General features: G+C 42.3%; 1 protein-coding gene across 1 annotated transcript in view; it reads right to left on the bottom strand.

Annotated features, from left to right (window-relative positions):
• Window positions 1-20,753, bottom strand: part of DNAJC3 (DnaJ heat shock protein family (Hsp40) member C3) — a 67,399-nt gene that overhangs the window by 32,325 nt on the left and 14,321 nt on the right. The window contains exons 2-4 of the mRNA XM_077812721.1: window positions 20,385-20,495; window positions 15,093-15,217; window positions 12,416-12,490 (exon numbers count right to left, since the gene is read on the bottom strand). Coding sequence (XP_077668847.1) covers window positions 12,416-12,490; window positions 15,093-15,217; window positions 20,385-20,495 — 311 coding nt within the window. The remainder of the gene's footprint in view (window positions 1-12,415; window positions 12,491-15,092; window positions 15,218-20,384; window positions 20,496-20,753) is intronic.

Genomic DNA, 20,753 nt, shown 5'->3' with positions numbered 1-20,753 from the left:
TTTGAATCTAATTACCCTGTAAGGTATCTACCATCCTGATTTTACAGAGGTGATTTCTTTACTTCTATTTACTTCTATTTCTATTAAAAGTCTTCTTGTAAGAAAACTGAATGCTTTTTCATTGTTCTCAGATCCAAGGGTTTGGGTCTGTAGTCACCTATGCAAATTGGTGAGGCTTTTTATCCAACATTTCCCAGGAAAGGGGGGGTGCAAGTGTTGGGAGGATTGTTCATTGTTCTTAAGATCCAAGGGTCTGGCTCTGTAGTCACCTAGGCAAATTGGTGAGGCTTTTTACCAAACCTTGTCCAGGAAGTGGGGTGCAAGGTTTTGGGAAGTATTTTGGGGGGAAAGACGTTTCCAAACAGCTCTTCCCCAGTAACCAGTATTTGTTTGGTGGTGGTAGCGGCCAATCCAAGGACAAAGGGTGGAATATTTTGTTCCTTGGGGAAGTTTTGACTTAAGCTGGTAAAGATAAGCTTAGGAGGTTTTTCATGCAGGTCCCCACATCTGTACCCTAGAGTTCAGAGTGGGGGAGGAACCTTGACACCAGCTTAAAGCGACACTCATGTCTGACCCTGTACTAAGGGCCCCAGACTTTGACAAACCGTTCCTAGTAACCACAGATGCGTCCGAGCGTGGTGTGGGAGCAGTTTTAATGCAGGAAGGACCAGATCAAGAATTCCATCCTATAGTGTTTCTTAGCAAGAAGCTGTCTGAGAGGGAAAGCAACTGGTCAGTCAGTGAAAAAGAATGTTACGCCATTGTCTACGCTCTGGAAAAGCTACACCCATATGTTTGGGGATGGTGTTTCCACCTGCAAACCGACCATGCTGTGCTACAGTGGCTTCATACCGCCATGGGAAATAACAAAAAACTTCTTCGGTGGAGTTTAGCTCTCCAAGATTTTGATTTCGACATCCAACACATCTCAGGAGCTTCTAACAAAGTGGCTGATGCACTCTCCCGTGAAAGTTTCCCAGAATCAACTGGTTAAAATCGTCCTTGAGATGTGGAATATATTGTTAGTCTTTATATACTTGGTAGTATATTTAGAAATGCACTTGTCTTATTAACTCTGTTTTCTCCTAGAGCTCCAGGAAGAAATCACAGCCAGCATTTCACCCTATCTGTGATTTGGGGGCATGTCTTAAATATAAAGGGAAGGGTAAACATCTTTAAAATCCCTCCTGGCCAGAGGAAAAACCCTTTCACCTGTAAAAGGGTTAAGAAGCTAGGATAAGGGAAGTTTTAACCTAAGCTGATAAAAATAAGCTTAGGAGGTTTTCATGCAGGTCCCCACATCTGTACCCTAGAGTTCAGAGTGGGGAAGGAACCTTGACATGGTGGCAGAGGTGGGATTTTAAAGGTGTTTACCCTTCCCTTTATATTTATGACAACTTCCCTTCCCTTTCCTGCCCCACAAGTCCTGGCTAGGAAGTTCTACAAACATGCACACAGGCCCTTTTCCTTCCACAGTCTATATTACAAAGGTTAAGCCAATACACACTATACAAAGAGTCCCTGCTTCCCTCACCAGTGCCCTCCACTCCCCACCTCTGGGTCATTCTTTCTCTACCACCTCTGCCCATCCCTCTGCTGCCTGCTACTTTTGCCCTCCCCACTTTTCACCCCACCTAATCATCCTCTAGGTCCCCTTTCTTTCCTTCCCCCAAAATACCCCTCCATGGCATGTGAATCAAGGTTGCCCAAGATGCTAATGTTGCCTTAAAAAAAAAAAATCACTAGTTAATTAATTTTAAATGAGTTTAACTGAATTTCTAACTATAGAAGTTTTTGTTAATTAATTATAGTAAATGGGTGCAGTTATAGCATTGTTCCTTGACCCTCACCCCACTATTGCATTATGAGCTATTACAGAGCACGTAATGCAAACCAAAATTCCTGGAGACACATAGCTGATGCTAAAGGAAACGGTGAATAAACCTGAAGCATCAGTGTTATAGCTACACAGTTCAGATGCTGATCCACTGCAGGCAAAAGAGCACTGCAGCTGGAGTTGTGGTGGTAAGTGACAGCCATGTTTAACGATAACTTCACCCAACCAGATACAGATTACCAAGTAACGACTATTTCCTTCCCCCTCATACACAATGAGACAAAAGCAAGCTTTAAGCATTACTGAAACAATGTTTTTCATCATAAGGTTTCCTCACTAGGTGCACTAGACAGGATTTATATGTAATGTTCACGGTACAACTGAAAAATAAAAAAAAATAAAAACTTTCTCCAAGTGAAGAGACGACTAGGAGAACGAAGTTATCCTCCACACTCCACCTAACAAGCAAGCCAAGAATTATGGACAGTTCTCTCTACCTTTTCCTCCTTTGGAAGAGATAAGAGGGATGGGGTTGGGGAAGGAAAGGACTGCATCCAGATCCCTATCAGAACTAGGGATGGAATAAGAACTAGGGAGCTGTTTACCTGTTTACTCTAACGGTTCTGCAAAGAAAAGAAAGGAAGACTAGCAGAAGGCCAATATGGCTCCAACCAGGAGCTCTTTAATGAAAATCGAAAAGGAATCCTACAACAAGTGGAAACATGGACAAATTGCTAAGGAGGAGTACAAAGAAATAGCACAAGCATGTAGGGAGAAAATCAGAAAGGCTAACACACAAAATGAATTACACCTAGCAAGGGACATAAAAGGCAACAAGAAAAGATTCTATAAATACAACAGGAGCAAGAGAAAGACTAAGTGAAGCATATGTCCACTACTTAGCAGGGACGACAACAAAAAGGCAAAGTGTTTAATCACTGTTTTGCTTCAGTCTTCATTAAAAAGGTAACTAGAGGACTACAGAAGGGCAAACATGGTACCTAACATTAGAAAGGGGAACAAAGAGGATCTGGAGAATTAGAGACCAGTCAACCTAACTTCAATACATAGAAAGATAGTGGAACAAATTATTAAACAATCAGTAAGCACCTAGAGGATAATAGTGTAATAAGGAATCACCAACATGATTTGTCAAGAACAAATCATGCAAAACCAACGTAATTTCCTCCTTTGACAGGGTCACTGGCCCAGCAGATAGGGATAGAGTTGTAGATGTGATATGTCTTGATTTTTATTTAGTAAGATTATCAAGTGGGACTGTCAACATTCTCATAAGCAAACTTGAGAAATGTACTCTAAATGGTATTAGTGTAAAATGGGTGTACAACTGATTGAAAAACAAACAAGTAGTTATCAATGGTTCACTGACACATGTAGAGGGGTCCCACAGGGATCTGTCCTGGGTCCAGTATTATTCAGTATTTTCATTCATGACTTGGATAACAGAGTGGAAAGTATGCTTATAAAATATGCAGATAACACCAAGATGGGAGAGGTTGCAAGCACTTTGGAGAACAGGATTAGAATTCAAAATGACCTTGAGAAATTGGAGAACTGGTCTGAAATCAACAAGATGAAATTCAATAAAAACATGTGTAAAGTACTTCACTTAGGAAGGAAAAAAATTAACTGCACAACCATAAAATAGGAAGTAACTGGCTAGGTGGCAGTGCTTCTGAAAATAATCTTTGAGTTACAGTGGATCATAAATTGAATACAAGTCAACAATATGATGCAGCTGTGAAAAAGGCTAATATCTGGGGTTTATTAACAGGAGTTTTATATGTAAGACATGGAGGGTAACTGTCCCACTCTACTCAGCACTGGTGAAGCTTCAGCTAGAGTATCGTGTTCAATTCAGGGTACCACACTTAAGGAAAGATCTGAACAAACTTGAGACAGTCCAGAGGAAAGCAACAAAAACAATAAAAATTTTCAAAAATTTGGCTTATAAAGAAAGGTTAAAAAAACCTGGGTATGTTTACTCTTGAGGAAAAGATGACGGGGGGGAGGGGGAAGGACAACGACTCATAACAGTCTTCAAATATGTTAAGGGCTGTTATAATGAGGACAGGTGGCACTTGTCATGTCTACTGAAGGTAGGACAAGTAGTAAAACGCTTAATCTGCAGCAAGGGGTATCTAAGGTTAGATATTAGGAAAAACTTGCTAACTATAAGGATAGTTAAGCTCTAGAATAGGCTTCCAAGGGAGGTTGTGGAATCCCCATCTGCAAAAACTCCCAGAATTGTGAGTTACTGCGTTGCCCCTCTCAGGGTCAGCAGGTAAGAGTTTTACTACTGCTAAAATGTGAGACAACCCCATGATTTGCCAGATTATCTGCCTTGCAAGCAAACTCGTTAGAACTCTTCCAGTTCAAACCTTGTCTTGCCAGTAAGGAACAATGAACCTCAACTGAAGTTCCCCAGAGACGTCTCTCTACACCATCCAGCCCTCTTACTGAACACTCACAAAAGTAATTAAGTTTGTTGCTCCTTTAAAGAGACAATACACTGCAACCTGTTAGCTTAACTAGTATTAACACACTGTTCCCTTCAATCAGTGCACTGAACACAGTAAAAATAACGCAAGTTTATTTAACAAGAGGACATAGGATTAAGTGATACCGAGTATAAGGAATAATGACAGAAAGGGTTACATACAAACAAGAATAAAAATATGCTTCAGAGGTGAGGAAGAGACAGTACTGGGACATTGATAGGTCAGATGGGATGGGGCAGAAGAACAGGCAGACTCTCCAGAGCCTCAAATGGAACTCAAGATTCTTGACTTTCAACATCCCTTTGCCTTCAGCAACTATCTGTGAAACCCACCAGCGAAGTCTCCCATCCCACTCTACTCCCGCACCACATAGAGGATAACAACCTACTACTGCTATCAGTTACTCCATTAGCTTAAGCAGCAGAGGTTTAGTGTGGTGGACCTAAAGGGTCCAGCCCTGCTAATGACCCATGTCAGTCTCAATATGAAACGACAGGATGGAATTAGGTTTATTTCAGTTTGCTTTTTCAACAAAGGTAGAAAATTACACCCAAAAACCTATGTTAAAAGAACATTATTAAAGTTGCAAAGTCAAGCACTCAAAAGTTAGGAAATGCCAGAATAAAGGGTGCCTTAAGTTGGAAGGTATATATTGAACGAGGCAGGGGATTGCAAGAAGAGGAAGGATGGTCTCAGTGTTAAGACAGTTTAATGATGCCCTGGAGAACTGGATCCTATCCCTGACTGTGTCTGGATTTCTGCATGATGCTAGTTAAGTCACACAACCCAGACTTTTCACAGCTAATCCCTAATTGTGTGTTCCTCATTTTCTGGGTGCCTGACTTGGGATCCTGGGGCCCAATGTGCAGTAGTACTACTGAGTACTCACAACTGCAACTGAAGTCAATGGAAGCTGTGCCTGAATACATGAAGTGCTATAGAATGCTGAGTACTCTGAAAAAAACAGGTCCTAAGCATCTCAAATTGGGCCTCCAAAATTAAATACCCATTAATCTCTGTGCATCAGTTTCCACATCTGTAAAATGGGGGTAATACCACTCCCTCTCACCTCACAGGGGTTTTGTGAATATAAGTCCAATATTTGTGAAGCACCTGACATTACACTGATAAGCACCATAGACAAGCCCATGGGTAAACTAATAATTGTGTATTCGGAGGAGGGTTTGAACAATATGCAGTAAATAATGCTTGGGGCCACACACTGAACTATGAGGAAGAAACAAAATGTTATACAGCTGCTCATTCAGTGCACGTGATCCATCTTGTGTGCTGAATGAGGCAGGGATTCTATAAAAAATAGCATGTGATCTTACACTCTTTAATTATATCATAATGCATATGCATAAAGGGCCAAATTAAAGGTTGCACAGGCAACCTTAATTCTGGTATTTCCGAACTTTTGTATGCTTGATTGTGCAACCTTAGTAAAGTTTTTAACGTGTGTGTGAGAGTGTGTGTGTGAGAGAGAGAGAGAGAAAGTAATATTAGGCAGCTTGGGACGATTTGATTTTATTGGGAAATATCAATAAACATCAATTCCACCAAATATGCAAATTGATGAAAAAATATTTCCATTGATAATAATCAAAATTTACTGATAGGCAAAGTAAGAAATCTGCTTGAGAACTTAGAGTTTGACCTAAGGATGTTTAATTTGTGTATTTTGACAAGTTGTTTTTTAACGGTTATAAAGTTTTACACTTTTGAAATCTCAAAATCTACCATCATTAAATAATTCTTCACTGATACACAACCATTACCTGACCGCCCCCCCACCATAAATTTCCCACAATTGCAAAAATTTAAAAAAAAAACAAACAGTAAAAATGGAACAAATGTTTTAAACATCTGTCAAAATTATAAAAAATAAAAATAAAATTCTGTCAAGCCTAAACATTATATATACACAAAGTTTGATTAGAGCACAAAATGTTGAAGAGTCAAAAAATCCCAAGTTCGGGTTTCACTCACGAGCTTTGCTATGCTTCTGCACCTGGCCAGACTATAATTCAACCTCATAGATATATGTCTGCAAGTACTGCAACTGCTTTTCACATGTTTGAAATTAACAATTAAAGCAGCATATTGAATGTACAGGTCAATTTCTCTGTGTGGAACAGGTAATACCATAGCCTGTCTACCTAGCTATAGGGAAGTAGGTATGGCTTGTACCTAGAGAATGGTAGGGCGAGGGAGGATCTCTCATATCTAAGTGGGTTGGGATCTGGGATCCTTATTGGAAGAGAGTTATAAATACAGAGGTGTTTTAAGTCACTAAAGAGAAGGTGGATGGATTAGATTGTATTATGTGGCTTATAGTGACATTGTAGACAGAGGAAGGCATTTGTGAACGTTAAAAAGGAGGGACACAGTCAGGGTGCGAGGCCCTCCATACTGTACAACTGCACAGAGACAGACGGCAGTGTGCCTAGTAGAGGCAGCAACAGGCTGCCAAGCACAGAGAGAGGAACCGTTTCTGACAGGTCCAAGGAGTAATGGAATGACATTGAGCAAACAAAAATGCAGGCTGAATATCAGGGGGATGGAAGGAAAACTCATCTAACAGGGAGATCTGTTAGGCTGTGGAACAGTCTCAAGGAAAGTGGAAGAAACCCCACTGTTTGAGTTACTAAAAATTATGAAACACACTAGAATATACTCCAAGGGAAAGTCCTGAACTGGCAGGGGGATACACACAACTTAATTAAATTCCCTTCCCCATTTCCCATCTATGATATTTACAATAATGCTAGATTACTAAAGTGAGGGGAGAATGGCTCTCCCCAAAAGTTGCACACTAGATTGCCTTCTCTATTTGCTGCTACCACCCTCACTACAGAGCAAATAATTTGGGGACCTAGTCTAATATCAACATGGGGTGCACCTCGCAGAGACTGAGAAAGAGAAGATAGCACTTTGGGTACCTCTGCTCTAATGCTGCCTGAAATAATGGTGTTAGAGTTTGTATTTGACTAGAAGAGGACGGTTTGCTTCATCCACACCTAAAATAGACCTACACACACACTGGATGACCATGGATAAATACTGTAACATTTATAACTGAAGCCTGATCTAAATTAGGAAAATATAAAAATAATTTGTAAGCACACAACATTCAAAGTTGGTTAGTCTTTGCTGACACCTAGTGGAACTATAAGAATCTTCAATATATGGCTTTTAAATATCTATAAGTCCTCCACGCTCAAAAAAAACCCATAAATTCATCTAAGAGAGACAGAACATCTCTATTCACAACATATTCATTGCAGTGCAATGAAATGTCCACAACTGGAAGCAGTTTAAACAAGTCTGTCAGCAAGGCCCTTTGCAGTAGTTTTTTGCATGGCTCAGGTGCAGCAAACTTGATATCTGTCACATATCACCCATCTGCTTTTGGAAAGACTTTCTTCACACTAGTGCCAGAGTATTCTTCCGGGGCGGCTGAAAGACACATGGAGAAAGGTACCATGTGATTTAATGAAGCCTCCCTTTTTCAGAGAGGCCCTGATCCTGCAAACCACTTAACACATCAATATTCCCATTTATATCAATACAATTAATCACATGCTTGACTAAGTGCAGTGCTGGATCAGGGCCCAGAAGAGGGCGCTGACATATCCTCCAACTCTTTTCCTAGTGACTTTCACTGTGTGTCTGCTAAGGAAACATTAGATATGAAGCATATGAGGAACCCTACTGACTATTCAACGCCTTGGAGCTGTACAAAGAGACAGAATAGCCATTCCACTGAACAATAATTCTCTAGAGCTAACTAGGGACCTCTGGTTAACACAAGAGGTGGGCAAACTAAGGCCTGCAGGCCACATCCAGCCCATGGGACCCTCCTGCCAGGCCCCTGAGCTCTCAGTCCCCGGCCCCTCCCCCAGTGTTCCCTCTACCCCGGCCAGCGCAATGCTCTATGCAGCAGGGCTGCAAGCTCCTGAGGCAGTGCAGCGGCAGAGCCTGGCCTGATCCAGTACTCTGTGCAGCACGGCACTGCTGCCTCTCCTGGTGCAGCTGCGCCGGCAGCCACCAGTGCTCCAGGCAGCGCGGTAAGGGGGCAGGGAGCCGGGGGGGGGGGGTGTTGGATAGAGGGCAGGGGAGTTCGGGGTCAAGAACAGGAGGGTAGAATGGGGGCAGGGGTCCCCAGTGGGGGGGGGGGGACAGCCAGGAAGGAGAGGGGAGGTTGGATGGGGCAGCAAGGGGCAGGGGTTCCGGGGGTGGTCAGGGAGAAGGTGTGGTTGGATGGAATGGCAGGGGACAGGCAGGGGCAGGGGTTCCAGGGGTGGTCAGGGAGAAGGTGTGGTTGGATGGGGCAGGGTCCCGGGGGGTTGGATGGGGCGGTGAGGGGCAGTCGGGGCAGGGGTTCCAGGGTGGTCAGGGGGGTTGGATGGGGCAGGAGTCCGGGGGGGGGGGGGTGTCATCAGGGGGTAAGAAGCAGGTTGGGGATAGGGGGCAGGGGCCAGGCCACGCCTGGCTGTTTGGGGAGGCACACCCTTCCCTAACCAGCCCTCCATACAATTTCCAAAACCCAATGCGGCCCTCAGGCCAAAAAGTTTGCCCGCCCCTGGGTTAACATGTGGCTCTGTCTTGCCCACACTCACACAAGAAAATAGGCTTTACCAGGTGCCAACATGGGTATAAATATTTAATGATCACACACTAGTGAGTTTCCAAAGGAGAGATCCGAGCTGCCCAGGAGGAGCCAACAGTTGTTTTATAAGGAAGGAGGGGAGGAATGAGCAGCCTGCATTGCTATTTTGTTGGTTTGCTTTGGATTTTTTTAAGGGGAGAGGGGAAAATGAGGCTGCTTCCCCACAAGAAGAGTGTCTTCCCTGCACATCCAAACCCCAACTGAATTAATTTAGGCGGGGCCTTATGTCTCTGCAGCCCCTACTGTCACTGTAGTATCCAGAAGGGTCTTCCTGCTTTTCTCTCCCTCGCCCCTTAAAAGTGTAGCGACAGTTCCCTGAGGAGGATAAAGGTGAGGGAGTAGTTAGATCACGAGAGTAGCCTAGACAGGGACTCTCCCTCTGAGCCCCCGACCCTTACCTGGAGGGACTGAAAGACTGGTTTCTTTGATTCACAGTGAGAAAACATCCTTAAGAACAGGCAATCCAAAAGGGTTCTACATTCCAGTCATCACTCAGATTTCCATGGTTTGAGTCAGCTGGGATAGATTCCCCCTCAGTTCAAGGATGCTAGGGAAATTGTTCTCCTGGGGAGAAAATTCTATTCCTCCATACAACACTCCTGCTGGTAAAATACCATTGGTTGCATAAGGACAAAACTTTTCCCATCCTCAGCTTCCGAATGAGGCAAAGAAGCCAAAGCAACTTTTTCTGAAAGTCAGAAGGTGCCCTTCGTACGGTATGAGCCACAAGTTCTGTGATGACTGTCCCCTTGTAGAGGACATTCTGACTGAGGGATATGGTCTTCCCCATGATGTTTAAAGGAAGGGGAAGGATCTTGCTTTAGAAGCTGAACCAATGGTTGTTTCCAAGGAGGAAATGGGTGGGGGGGTGGGAGAGAAAAGGACAGATGAGACCAGTGGTAAAATTTTCCAACACAAATTACTTAGGCGCCGAAGTCACTTAAATGCTTTTATGAAAGTTACCCCAAGGTCCTCCTTTGTGTTCCCTTGGACTGCACTGATCCATATTCAAGAGAACGCCTTCAAACAGCAGCATCAAGGTCCAACTGGTTACTCTTCTGCTGCTCAACAGCTGGTTTAATGCTATGGTTCACAGCCCTCTAATAATGAATGTAACAGATATTCCCAATTCCCCTGGTCATAAAGTGGAATTACCATACACAAGTCTTGGAAGTCATTCAGAAAGACTATCCCATCTAAGTACATTCCATACAAACTCCTAAACAAACAAACCAACAGAAAAAAAATGCATAGTATTAATAAGTGTGTTCCCTCATCTTCTGAGAAGCTTAGTTTATATAGGTCTACACAATAATAAATAGTTTGCACAGAATGTTTGGCAGAACCACCAGGGTGGTCTAAACCCCCCCAGCTTCAGAGAGCTAGGTAATTCCCCCCCTTTCCCAGCCTCCCACACACACAGAACATCAGCTAAAAAACAGCTTAAAACTCACTCAAGCAACACTTCTAAATTATCCTATACAATTATCAGCTTGTTAGGTTAAAAAAAATCAGGAACATACTGTGTCATATTTAACTGAAGTTTGTGCTTTTAACAGTAAATTCAGAGAACAGTAAAAGTGATTATATGCACATAAGCAAATCAATTGTGTTTGTGTTATTTATAGAACTAAAGAAACAGAACAAGTACAACTACCTTGTAGAGACCATAGGAGTCTGAAGCTTCCCAAATATTTTAAAACGTGTATATTTTCATAATTATTATTTGATGGTCATATTCTGGTGGGATGTTTTAGTTAACTGAAATGGGTTTTTTCAGATATTCATAACTAGTTTGTAATAGGCTTGATACTTCTGTACTTTTTCCAGCATAATGGTCCACTATCATATCAGCAGTAATTGCTAGTCATTTAGTTTTATTAATATGATACTCAATAGGTTTAAGCCAAACACAACTTTACTTTATATTAGCCAGGATTTGAAAAGTAAAGTTAAGCTTTGTGTTCTGTTGCTCTTCCAGAGCTCTGAAGCTTGGCTGGGAATAAAAACTATTTTGCTGATTTAGGGGCAAAAAACAAAAAAAAAAGTTTCCAAATGTGGTGCTAGCAGCAAATGTCTGGAGAAACATTAAATTTCACACACAGGCATATGCACAAAACCAGTAATTAATCACTCATAGTATTAAAATCCATTACAATGACAAGACACTCAGCTAACCAGAGTAAAACCAGTCTCTCTCCTCTCTTCCATACCACTAAAGGATTGTTGAATATATGACCACCAGATTTTTTGTCTTAAGCACTCATGGGAAGGGTCTCCATTAAACATCAAATCTCTGTACTTCCACACATTCCATGAACAAAGCTGGAACCACAGTACACAGTTACACTCGTTTATAGGGTTTCTTTACTTTGTGTTATAAAAAAATGCCTATCCCTTAAAGCTTTAAGTGCTTGATCATTAAAATACACAACTCTACGTAAGAAAGAAAAGCAAAGCAAACACAGCCTATTCCCATACCTTTTGGAATTTTGCTCAGTGGCCTAGACCTAACCTGCCTGATGTGACAAGAAGAGAAAGAAGAGGCTAGTATGTTATCTCAGAATGGAAGTAGTTTACTTTTTGTAAGGTGTGCTTAAGGTTTATAAATACCTTTTACTTGACAAGATAAAAAATAAACCAAACGTGTTTTTAGGGAAAAAAACCCTCTACAGTACTTGTACGGCCCCCATTCCTGCAGTATCTGAGCACCTCACAATACCCATGTGAGGTAAGGAGGTCATCTTACAGCTGGAGAACTGAGGCACAGAAACACTGAGTAACTTGCAACTGTCACACCAGAAGTCTGTGGACAAGAAACTGAACCTAGATCCTCCAAGTCCCAGGCTAGCACAGTAACGTCTGTACTATCCTTCCTCTCTGTGGGCACACGTTTTTCCCTGGTGTGCATGTCAAGAAGGAATGATGAAGGGGTAAACATGCTTAAACCTGACAATATTTTTCAAAATGCTACACTACACGATTGTTCTCATGTCAAATAACTGAAGTGACACACAAAATGGGACAGAATAAAATCTACTTAACCATACAAATGCAGACTTATTTTCATTATATTGTTTAGAAAAACATCTTATGTGCAGTGGCATTTGCAACTGAACTGTTTCTTTATAACGGAAAAATTAAAGTATTGTGAACTTCATTAAAAAGGTGCTACAATTACTCTATTACTACTTTTTCCATTGTTTGTTCATACAAACTAGCTCAGCTCTGCTGCAATATCTTTAAAAAAAAAGCAGTCTGCAACTCAGCTACATATGTATGTGGTCTACGATGGATTTAGGCTATGAGAAAAATTCCATACCTAAATCATATAATCTGAATTTAAAGCCAACGGTGTAGTTTTCTATGCTTCCTACTTACCACACTTTTGAAGTCATCTTCTGCTTCATCAAATTTTCCTTGCTTAAGAAGTAAATGGCCTCTCTGTAATCTTGCCTGAAATGGAACAGTAACCAGTTTTGTACTTTACTTGGTTCTTATTTGTAGCCAAAAAGAAAAATTAAAACCCAATTTCCCCAAATTTAATAAAATGGAAAATTTCAGCCCCCATCCACATCTAACAAACTGAACCAAAAGCAGATATGAAGGTGTCTGCTCTCTCCATCCCTCCTCTATACTGTGTTCTTACAAGAACAGCTTTAGCAAAAATGATTATGTCCTTTTACATCAGGGTTTTAGATCAGTAATTACCCATCATTGCAAATGTAGGTGTAGCTCCAGTTACCACCCAAACTCCTCCATCAGAGGACTGCACCAAGAAAAACAACTGTTTAACTTGTAAGATAACTAGTCAACACAGCTACGCTGTTTTGATTTTCTTAATTTACAGCCTTTTCAATAGATTGCAGCAAAAGGGTATAGAAGTCCTTATTGTTAATACTTCTATTAACCTGAAAATTTAATGAGGACTCTTTAGCAGAAGCCACTGTAAAAGTCAGTGCAGATTATTTTGGAAGGATCTTAACTGAAATTTTGATTATTCAGGATAAGAAAGTTTACATGCAAGTTAATTTAGATGCGCTATTAATGTTAATTAAGACTTGCAGTCCCCCTTTCTTAAATAAGTTAGTTAAATAAAAATCTAATGACTACAAGATAATTTATTGATAGTAACATTGCTAAACTAGTCCTGGGACTTTAAGGACTGTTCTTATACCAAATGTTTTAGTCTGGTGGGGAAAGAGAGGAAAACAGAAACTCTTTCCATTTGTTCACTAGAACGAGGTCATTTAAAAGGCATCATCTTGTAAAATTATTTCATCTCTTAAAGGAGAGAACTTGACAAATTTGTCATAGTAGCAAATATTATATAAAAACAAACCCAAGGTGGGGGCATATCTTTTATTGGACCAACTTCTGTTGGTGAGAGAGAGACAAGCTTTCAAGCTCCACAGAGCTCTTCTTCAGGTCAGGAAAAGGTACTTCGAGTGTGACAGCTAAATACAAGGTGGATTTAACTACGTAACAAATCTGTTCCACCTTGTATTTAGCTCAGAGTAACTTACATAAATCTCTTCAGGTCTGAGAAAGCTCGAAAGTTGTCCCTTTCACTAACAGAAGTTGGTCCAATAAAATATATTACCTCATCCATCTTGTGTGTCTAATATCCTGGGACCAACATGGCTACAACAAGACTGTAAACATTATATAAACTATCATTTTTGCTAAGAGAAATAGATAGTCAATCTTTACCTTTCAAACTGTGTGCGACTCAATCTTTCCAAATAGTTATTTTAAAATTTGAGGAGATAATCTGCAGTTCAGAACAAAAAATTGGGTTGCAGGTAGGGAGGCTGGTCAAATGGCTAATTCCAGTGTCACAAATCTCCCAGTAATTAGCCTGAAAGAGCTTTGGTAAAGTAGGTGGTAATCCTAAAAAGTAACTTATTTCTTGATTTGGCAACCAATGTTACTGCTTATAGAGGACTCGTAGTTAAGACTGCGAGTCTGTCATGGAAGTCATGGATTCTGTGACTTTCCATGACTTTCTGTGACTTCTGCAGCAGCCGGTGTGCCTGGCTCAGGGACAGCTCAGGCAGCCCCTGCTCCAGGCGCACTAGCCGCTGCTGGGGCAGTCTTGGGCCACCATGCACCCGCACCCCCCATGCTCCCCAGCAACAGAGTTTGGGTGTGGGAGGGAGCAGGGAGTTGGGGCACGGGACAGGGTGAGGTGGGCTCTGGGCAATGCTTACCTGGGGGTGCTCCCTGGAAGCGGCGACATACCCCTCACTCAGCTGCTAGGCGGAGGAGTGGCCAGGCAGCTCTGTGGGTTGCCTCTGGCACTGGCTTCGCAGCTCCTATTGGCTGGGAACCACAGCCAGTAGGAACTGCAGGAGTGGTGCCTGCAGGCAGAGACAGTGTGTAGAGCTGCCTGGCCATGCCTCCACCTAGCAGCTGAGCAATGGGGATGTCACCACTTCCGGGGACCCCCCCCCGGGTAAGCGCCGCCCAGAGCCCATTTCACCCCATCCCATGTCCCAACCCCCAGCCCCCTCCCACACCCAAACTCTGCTGCTGCTGGAAGGGAAGGTGTGGAGTCAAGTAGGGAACCTGCCAGCCCTAACGCTCTCCCCAGCACCTGCAGGCAGCCTCCAAGTTTTATTCACAGGTATTTTTAGTAAAAAAAAGTCATAGACAGGTCACAGGCTGTGAATTTTTGTTTACTTCCCATGATCTGTCCATGACTTTTACTAAAAATACCCATGAATAAAACTTAGCCTTACTCATAATTCATTATGAACCCTTAGATATGCTAGCAGAGGATTTGGGCATTTTACTGTAGGCCAGGTAATAAAATTAGAAGTTAAAGTGAGACAAGACTAGTCTCTCTCTCATCCAGTGTAAGAGTGTTCAGTATCGTACATGCACCAGTATCTTGGGGTATCTAATCTTAAACTTCCTGAAATATGGGGTATTAAATTCTCTTTTTTATTATACCACCAGCTAAAAAATAGTCTGCCTTTTAAACAAAACAGGAAAACAAAAAGGAACACCATTTTCTTTTACTCTGAAGGAATCCTGAAAAATCATTACTTACTGATGTGAAATCCTGCTTTAGTTCAACCACTTTACTTAAATCACGAATTGCAGCTTTAGATTTGCCCATGGCCAAATACACTGTGGCTCTTCTATAATAGGCAATGTAGTTATCAGAGTCCCCTTCTGCAAGCAAAGAAGAAATAATCACAACATCGCCCCAATGTAATTTGGGTACAGTTAAGCTGCAATCATAATAAGAGCAGCATTACCTGATTTTAAGCAATTTGACAATTATATTTAACAATTAGCAAAAGTAACATTTGTAGACAATATTTTACATCACTTGTAATTTGCTCATGTTAACATTATTGAAAATAGGATGTGAACATAAATATTAGCAATGTTACTAAGGGTTTTGAAGGTGAATGTGTAAGGATATTTCAGCTCTGCAGTGGAGTTAAGCTAAAACATACTAGCCCTTTTTATCTCAAATTGCAGGCCTACTTTCGGATGCATATTTAATGTTTTCACTGTTAGCCATGGTCTCTACATCTGATACGAGATGCACAAAATAAGGAAGCCATACACATCTTTCCACTAATGACCAGCATTGTTTTAGATAGTCCAATGTTTTCATAACTTTATAATTTACACGTAGACAGTAGCAACTTCATATTTCGTTTAACTTTAAGTTTGTTTAACTGTACCGTTATTTCTATCCCAATGGAAGACAGACATTTAGGGGACTGGAGATAGAGCTATTCGCTTAGTGTCAAAGTGATGCCCGTGATGGAACTATGTGACTCTGCAGCTCCATTCCAGTGTTCTCTTTGCCAATGCTGTTCAGCATATGTTCACTCTTGTTTGAATCCCACCATGCTGACCAGCTTTGGAAACCCATTTGAGGAACTTCTGGGCATATTTCTCTGAAAGGATACAGGAAAATAATGCTATGTCCTTAGCTCGGAGAGAGGAGAATAATGATGGGACCACAGCCTACTCACTAGTGAATGGTATCTTCTACTTCTAAAGGACACTAGACTTTTTAATGTATTATTAAAACAAATCTAGGGTTTGGATACAAGAATAAAACACATCTGAAGCACAAAATAGATGCCTATGACCCTCACTTAGTAGATCTTAAGGGTAAAATGCAAAGTTTAACAAATGAATCTAAGAACACTGTTGTAAAACTTCAAGGCATGCAAATGAGCTTCATAGCTTTATCTGTTATCAGCAATGTTCCAGAGGTCGTCTTACCAAGGAGAGACATTCTCCATTTCGTTCTAAAATCATTTGGCTACTAAAGTGGAAAAATGACAGCAGCCTAAAGGTTACTTACTTTCTACCTTGATGATGTAGGCCACTCTGCGTTAGTGCTATGGACTTCTACATTTATTTTTATTATCCAAAACAAAATAGTCATCATCCATTACCACAGACTACTCCATAGACTACACAGCCCGTTACAAAATTAGATTATGTAAAAAATGTAGAGCTCAAGTTGTACATAATTCTTACACCTAGCAAAATACACTATTCACACACACACACACACAATATTAAGGGTTAAAACAACCGAGGCAGGAGAGAGCTGTCCCACGACCAGATACAAAACTTCTGGCAGACAGAAAATGGTTTTGCCTCAGAGCCCCCAGTACAGCAATGAATAGCTCTGATATCCATACAGAGAACACAATCAGTCACAGCCTGAAGCATATGTTAAGATCCAGAACTGAAGAGAGTAAAGCAGGAAGCAGCTTGATTTTTACCATGTTATGTCTGCGACCAGAACATTGCAATGGCTGTGATCTAAAGAGGAAGAAAAAAAAAAAAAAAGCTATTGTCCACATGTTAGTCCTGCCATGCAAAGCAAGCAAAAAGCCTGGAGAAATGAGAGGGTCTTTGCTCGGTAACAAAAAAAAAATGCAGGTAGTCTTGGTGCACCTGGCAAAGTTACCTTAAGTAATACGTAAATTATACTTCCCCCAAAAAAATTTCAGAAAATTTGAAGATTCAAAAACTACAGACAATAAAAGATTTGGAAGGTGAAGATTAGCTCAAGGCTGCTCCTGTATTAATAACTCCAATGGGATAAAATGATCAAAACACTCGTTGAAGACTTTTAGATGGGACTCTGATCATATGAAACACAGAACACAATATTGCATAGAATGTTAACCCACTAAGCTTTAGACAACTAATCTCACATATTTAAACTTTAGTTTTGTTTTCCTTTCCAGCCAACAAATTCTAACCAAGAGATTCAAGTTTTACACTCGTAGCAATGAATAATTACTAATCCCTAGTCACATACAGTGAAGAGATTAGTTATTACTTTAGTTATCACTATATATTTCAAAACCAACCCAATAAAAGTTTAAATTCACTTATAACCATGAAGAGTAATTGGATGGAATGATCCAGAATTAAAGCTTCCCCACTCTCCTACTTTGATGAATGACAGTTTATCCAAACTAAACTGAAAGCAAATACTAACAGCCAATAATATTTAGACACACATACTGTCTGCACACTTTTGCATGTAGTCCTGAATGAAAATTTAAATCTCAAAGGTCTGATATTACTGCAAGTGCATATATGGATATTCATTCTTTTCATGGTCACAAAATGCTACATTGTTATATTGTGTAATTAATTCCATTTGAAAAAGTCTGAGTGGAAAACTGTAGTATGCATGCATCCTATACAATAGTGTGAATAACATGAAAATAAGAGATTGGCAGCAGGAAAGAAAAGAACTAACAGTAGGGTGACCATATTTCCCTATGCTGAATAGGGGACCACCTGGTAAAATTACTAATATTCAGGCAAACAGCAATCAATCAGAACTATGCAGTACAAACATTCAAACTAACAAGAAGTTGCCTGAGCCCGTTAAAAAGAACTACTGCCTAGTGGGATTCTTTTTATTTATCTTATCTTTAAGGCTTTAGGGTTCACACTAGGAGGGATGACACACACCCCTTCCCCCCACACAAACACACGGGGAGAAGTGACACACCCACACTCCCGTACACCTCTCTCACACAGTGGGGCTGACTGGTCCATCCTCCATGCCTGGCTGGGCCCCGGGGACCTCTCTCCTGGTACCTGGAGGCAACACAATGGCGGGGATGGGGGGGGGGGGGTGGGAGGGGGCAGCCAGCCACAGCCTTTTGGCACTGTGTGGAAGGAAGGGATGGGAGCTGCTTCCAGCTGGGGGGGGGGGGGGGGGGTGTGAGAGAGAGAGATGACCTGGCTCATGTCTTTGTAGAGCTCATCTTCTCCCCTGCCTGCTCCCCTGTGGCTGGAAGCAGCTTGTCCCTTCCTGCCCACAGTGTTGAAAGGCAGTTAACACCTCCAGGCTGCTGCTGGCCACCGACATAACCCAGCCTCCCTGTGTCCCCCGGCTCCAGCGCAAGCAGGAAAGGGTTAAGCTCTAAGGATCCATTGTGTACCAGGGCCCAGGGAACCTGACTGCAGGGGCTTCAGCGAATCCAGCCAGAAAGGTGGCTCAGCAGTGGAGGGTGCCTAGGAGACCCTGGGCGGCGGAGGGCAGGTGAAGAGGGTGCTAAGCCCCTGCCTGGGGGGATGCTCTGGAACCTGCAGCGTCAGGGCACGAACAGTCTGGAAAACGCTTCCCACTTCCCCCGCCACTTCAGAGCTTAGGTGAGGGGTGGAGAGGGTTCCCAGTGCCAGTGCTGTGTGGGGCTTTGGCACAAACAGGGCTTGGCTCCTCCTAGCCAGCGCCCCGGGTCAGAGGGTCTTGAGTGTTCCTGGGGCGCTGCCCCAGCCTAGGCAGAGGCAGTGCGGGGGAAGGAAGGAGCCTGCCGGCCAGGCTGTTGATGAGCTGAGCACTCTGGCCAGGGGCTGGTTCTCTGCCCGGCTCTGGGAGCGGGACACGCCCCCCTGGGGGCGATATGGAGGAGCTGTGGGGCTGGGGTTCAAAGAGGCAAAGCAGGGAGAAGACAGCAAGAGGGGGAGCAGGGAGGAGCCCTGCTGGCCAAGAGCCAGCACGCAGCGGGGACCGTGCTGATGGACCAGCAGGAGGAGCAGCCGACCCCACGTGTTGCAGCTTTGCCCGACCATTAGCCTTGCACACCCACCCCCATTATCGGCCACTGGATCTGCCCCCACCACTAGTGGGCGGGCAGCTGGCGAGTAGGGATCCGCCAGCAGCAGGACCCACCAGTACTGATTTTGAGGGGGTTGGAAGAAAGAGACAGAAAAGATGGGACAATTCGCCCGTTTTTAAGAAAAAGTCAGGACACCTGCAGGAGGGCTTAAATACGAGACTGTCCCTTTAGAAATGGGACATCTGGTCACCATAACTAATAGCAGATTTAAGATTATAAAAATTCCAAAGCGCAGCCTGCATTCAACCCAAGCAATGAACACACTCAAAAATTCATGAACTTGCAACGATCCTTGTCTTCCATTCCACCAGTGGTAGTATGTGAATTTAAAAGTTATGGAAAATACATTCCAGCACTAGAGGTCTCAAAACACTTTACAGTTTCTCTTAAATCAGGAAGATTACCCCACCCAAGGAATATGTAGTATTTTTTAAAAGTATGTGCTTGATTTTTTATGGGGTTGGAAAGGAGGGTAGAGGAAGAAAACAGGGATAAGTCCCACCCCACCTTCCCACACACCCCCCGTTTTTTTGTTGTTGTTAACTTGGTTTTCTTTTCTAATCTTGACAAGACAATAGCAGGGACATGTTATCAGATTATACCCAAGGTGCCCAACCTACGGCCCATGGACCATACAAGGCCCACCAGAACACTTCATAAGGCCCACAGCCTGCTTCAAAACAATATACTAACAGCAGATTCTTTAGCATTTTGTCATCACATTTACACAAGTGGGTAAATACACAATCATCTAAATATATGCAAAACAAGCTGCACTTAAAATATAAATCAATACAGGTGAGTAAATCTTATTCAAATATGTAAAAATCTGTTTGGCCTACACAATGTTGTGCTTAGGTTTATGTGCCCTCCTATGTAATAAGGTATACACCAATCCAGGTGGTTACAAGCAGTTAGTTTGCCTCATGCTTTGCAACACCTCCCAGAGCTGGTGTTCACATACTCTATGGCTGTTCTAGGTTTGAGCCCTGATCCTGGAATTTTCCACACCCATGTGGGGTCCCATTTGCCGCATTCATGAGGTCAGTAGGGCTCCATGTGGTCCCACATGGGCACAGCAGTCCACCCACGCATTGTGAATTGGAGGCTTATTAATTAAGCAAATTATGAGGAAGAGTGAAGGATAGAGCATTTCAATACAAAAATTCTGCACCACAAGCAGTCAAATAATTTTATCTTCAGATACACACCTATAGCAGCATGGAAGTGAGACAAGGCATCAGCTAGCTGTCCAGCTGCCAATAACTTCTTGCCCATTTCAAGTTGTTTTTCTACTTCAGCATTTATTCCACATTCGACTCCTAAAATAGAAGAGTCAACATTTTTAATCACACAGTTTGATTCTAGCAAAGTTGACACTACCAAAATAAATAAATAAATAAATAAAAAGGGCAGGGATGGATAGAGTGTTCTCTCTCTCTCTCCCCCTCCCTCCATAATACATAAAAATCATAAGGGACAGTTCATATTTTGTTACCAGGCAAGAGCTCCCTACCCCAAAAATAAATTGCTGATACAGAAGCACATGAAAACAAAATGCTACATTTCTCATCTTAGTT

Source organism: Eretmochelys imbricata, chromosome 1 (genome assembly GCF_965152235.1).
Source record: "Eretmochelys imbricata isolate rEreImb1 chromosome 1, rEreImb1.hap1, whole genome shotgun sequence".
Taxonomy (NCBI): domain Eukaryota; kingdom Metazoa; phylum Chordata; order Testudines; family Cheloniidae; genus Eretmochelys; species Eretmochelys imbricata.
This window is presented reverse-complemented; position numbering and strand designations above follow the sequence as displayed.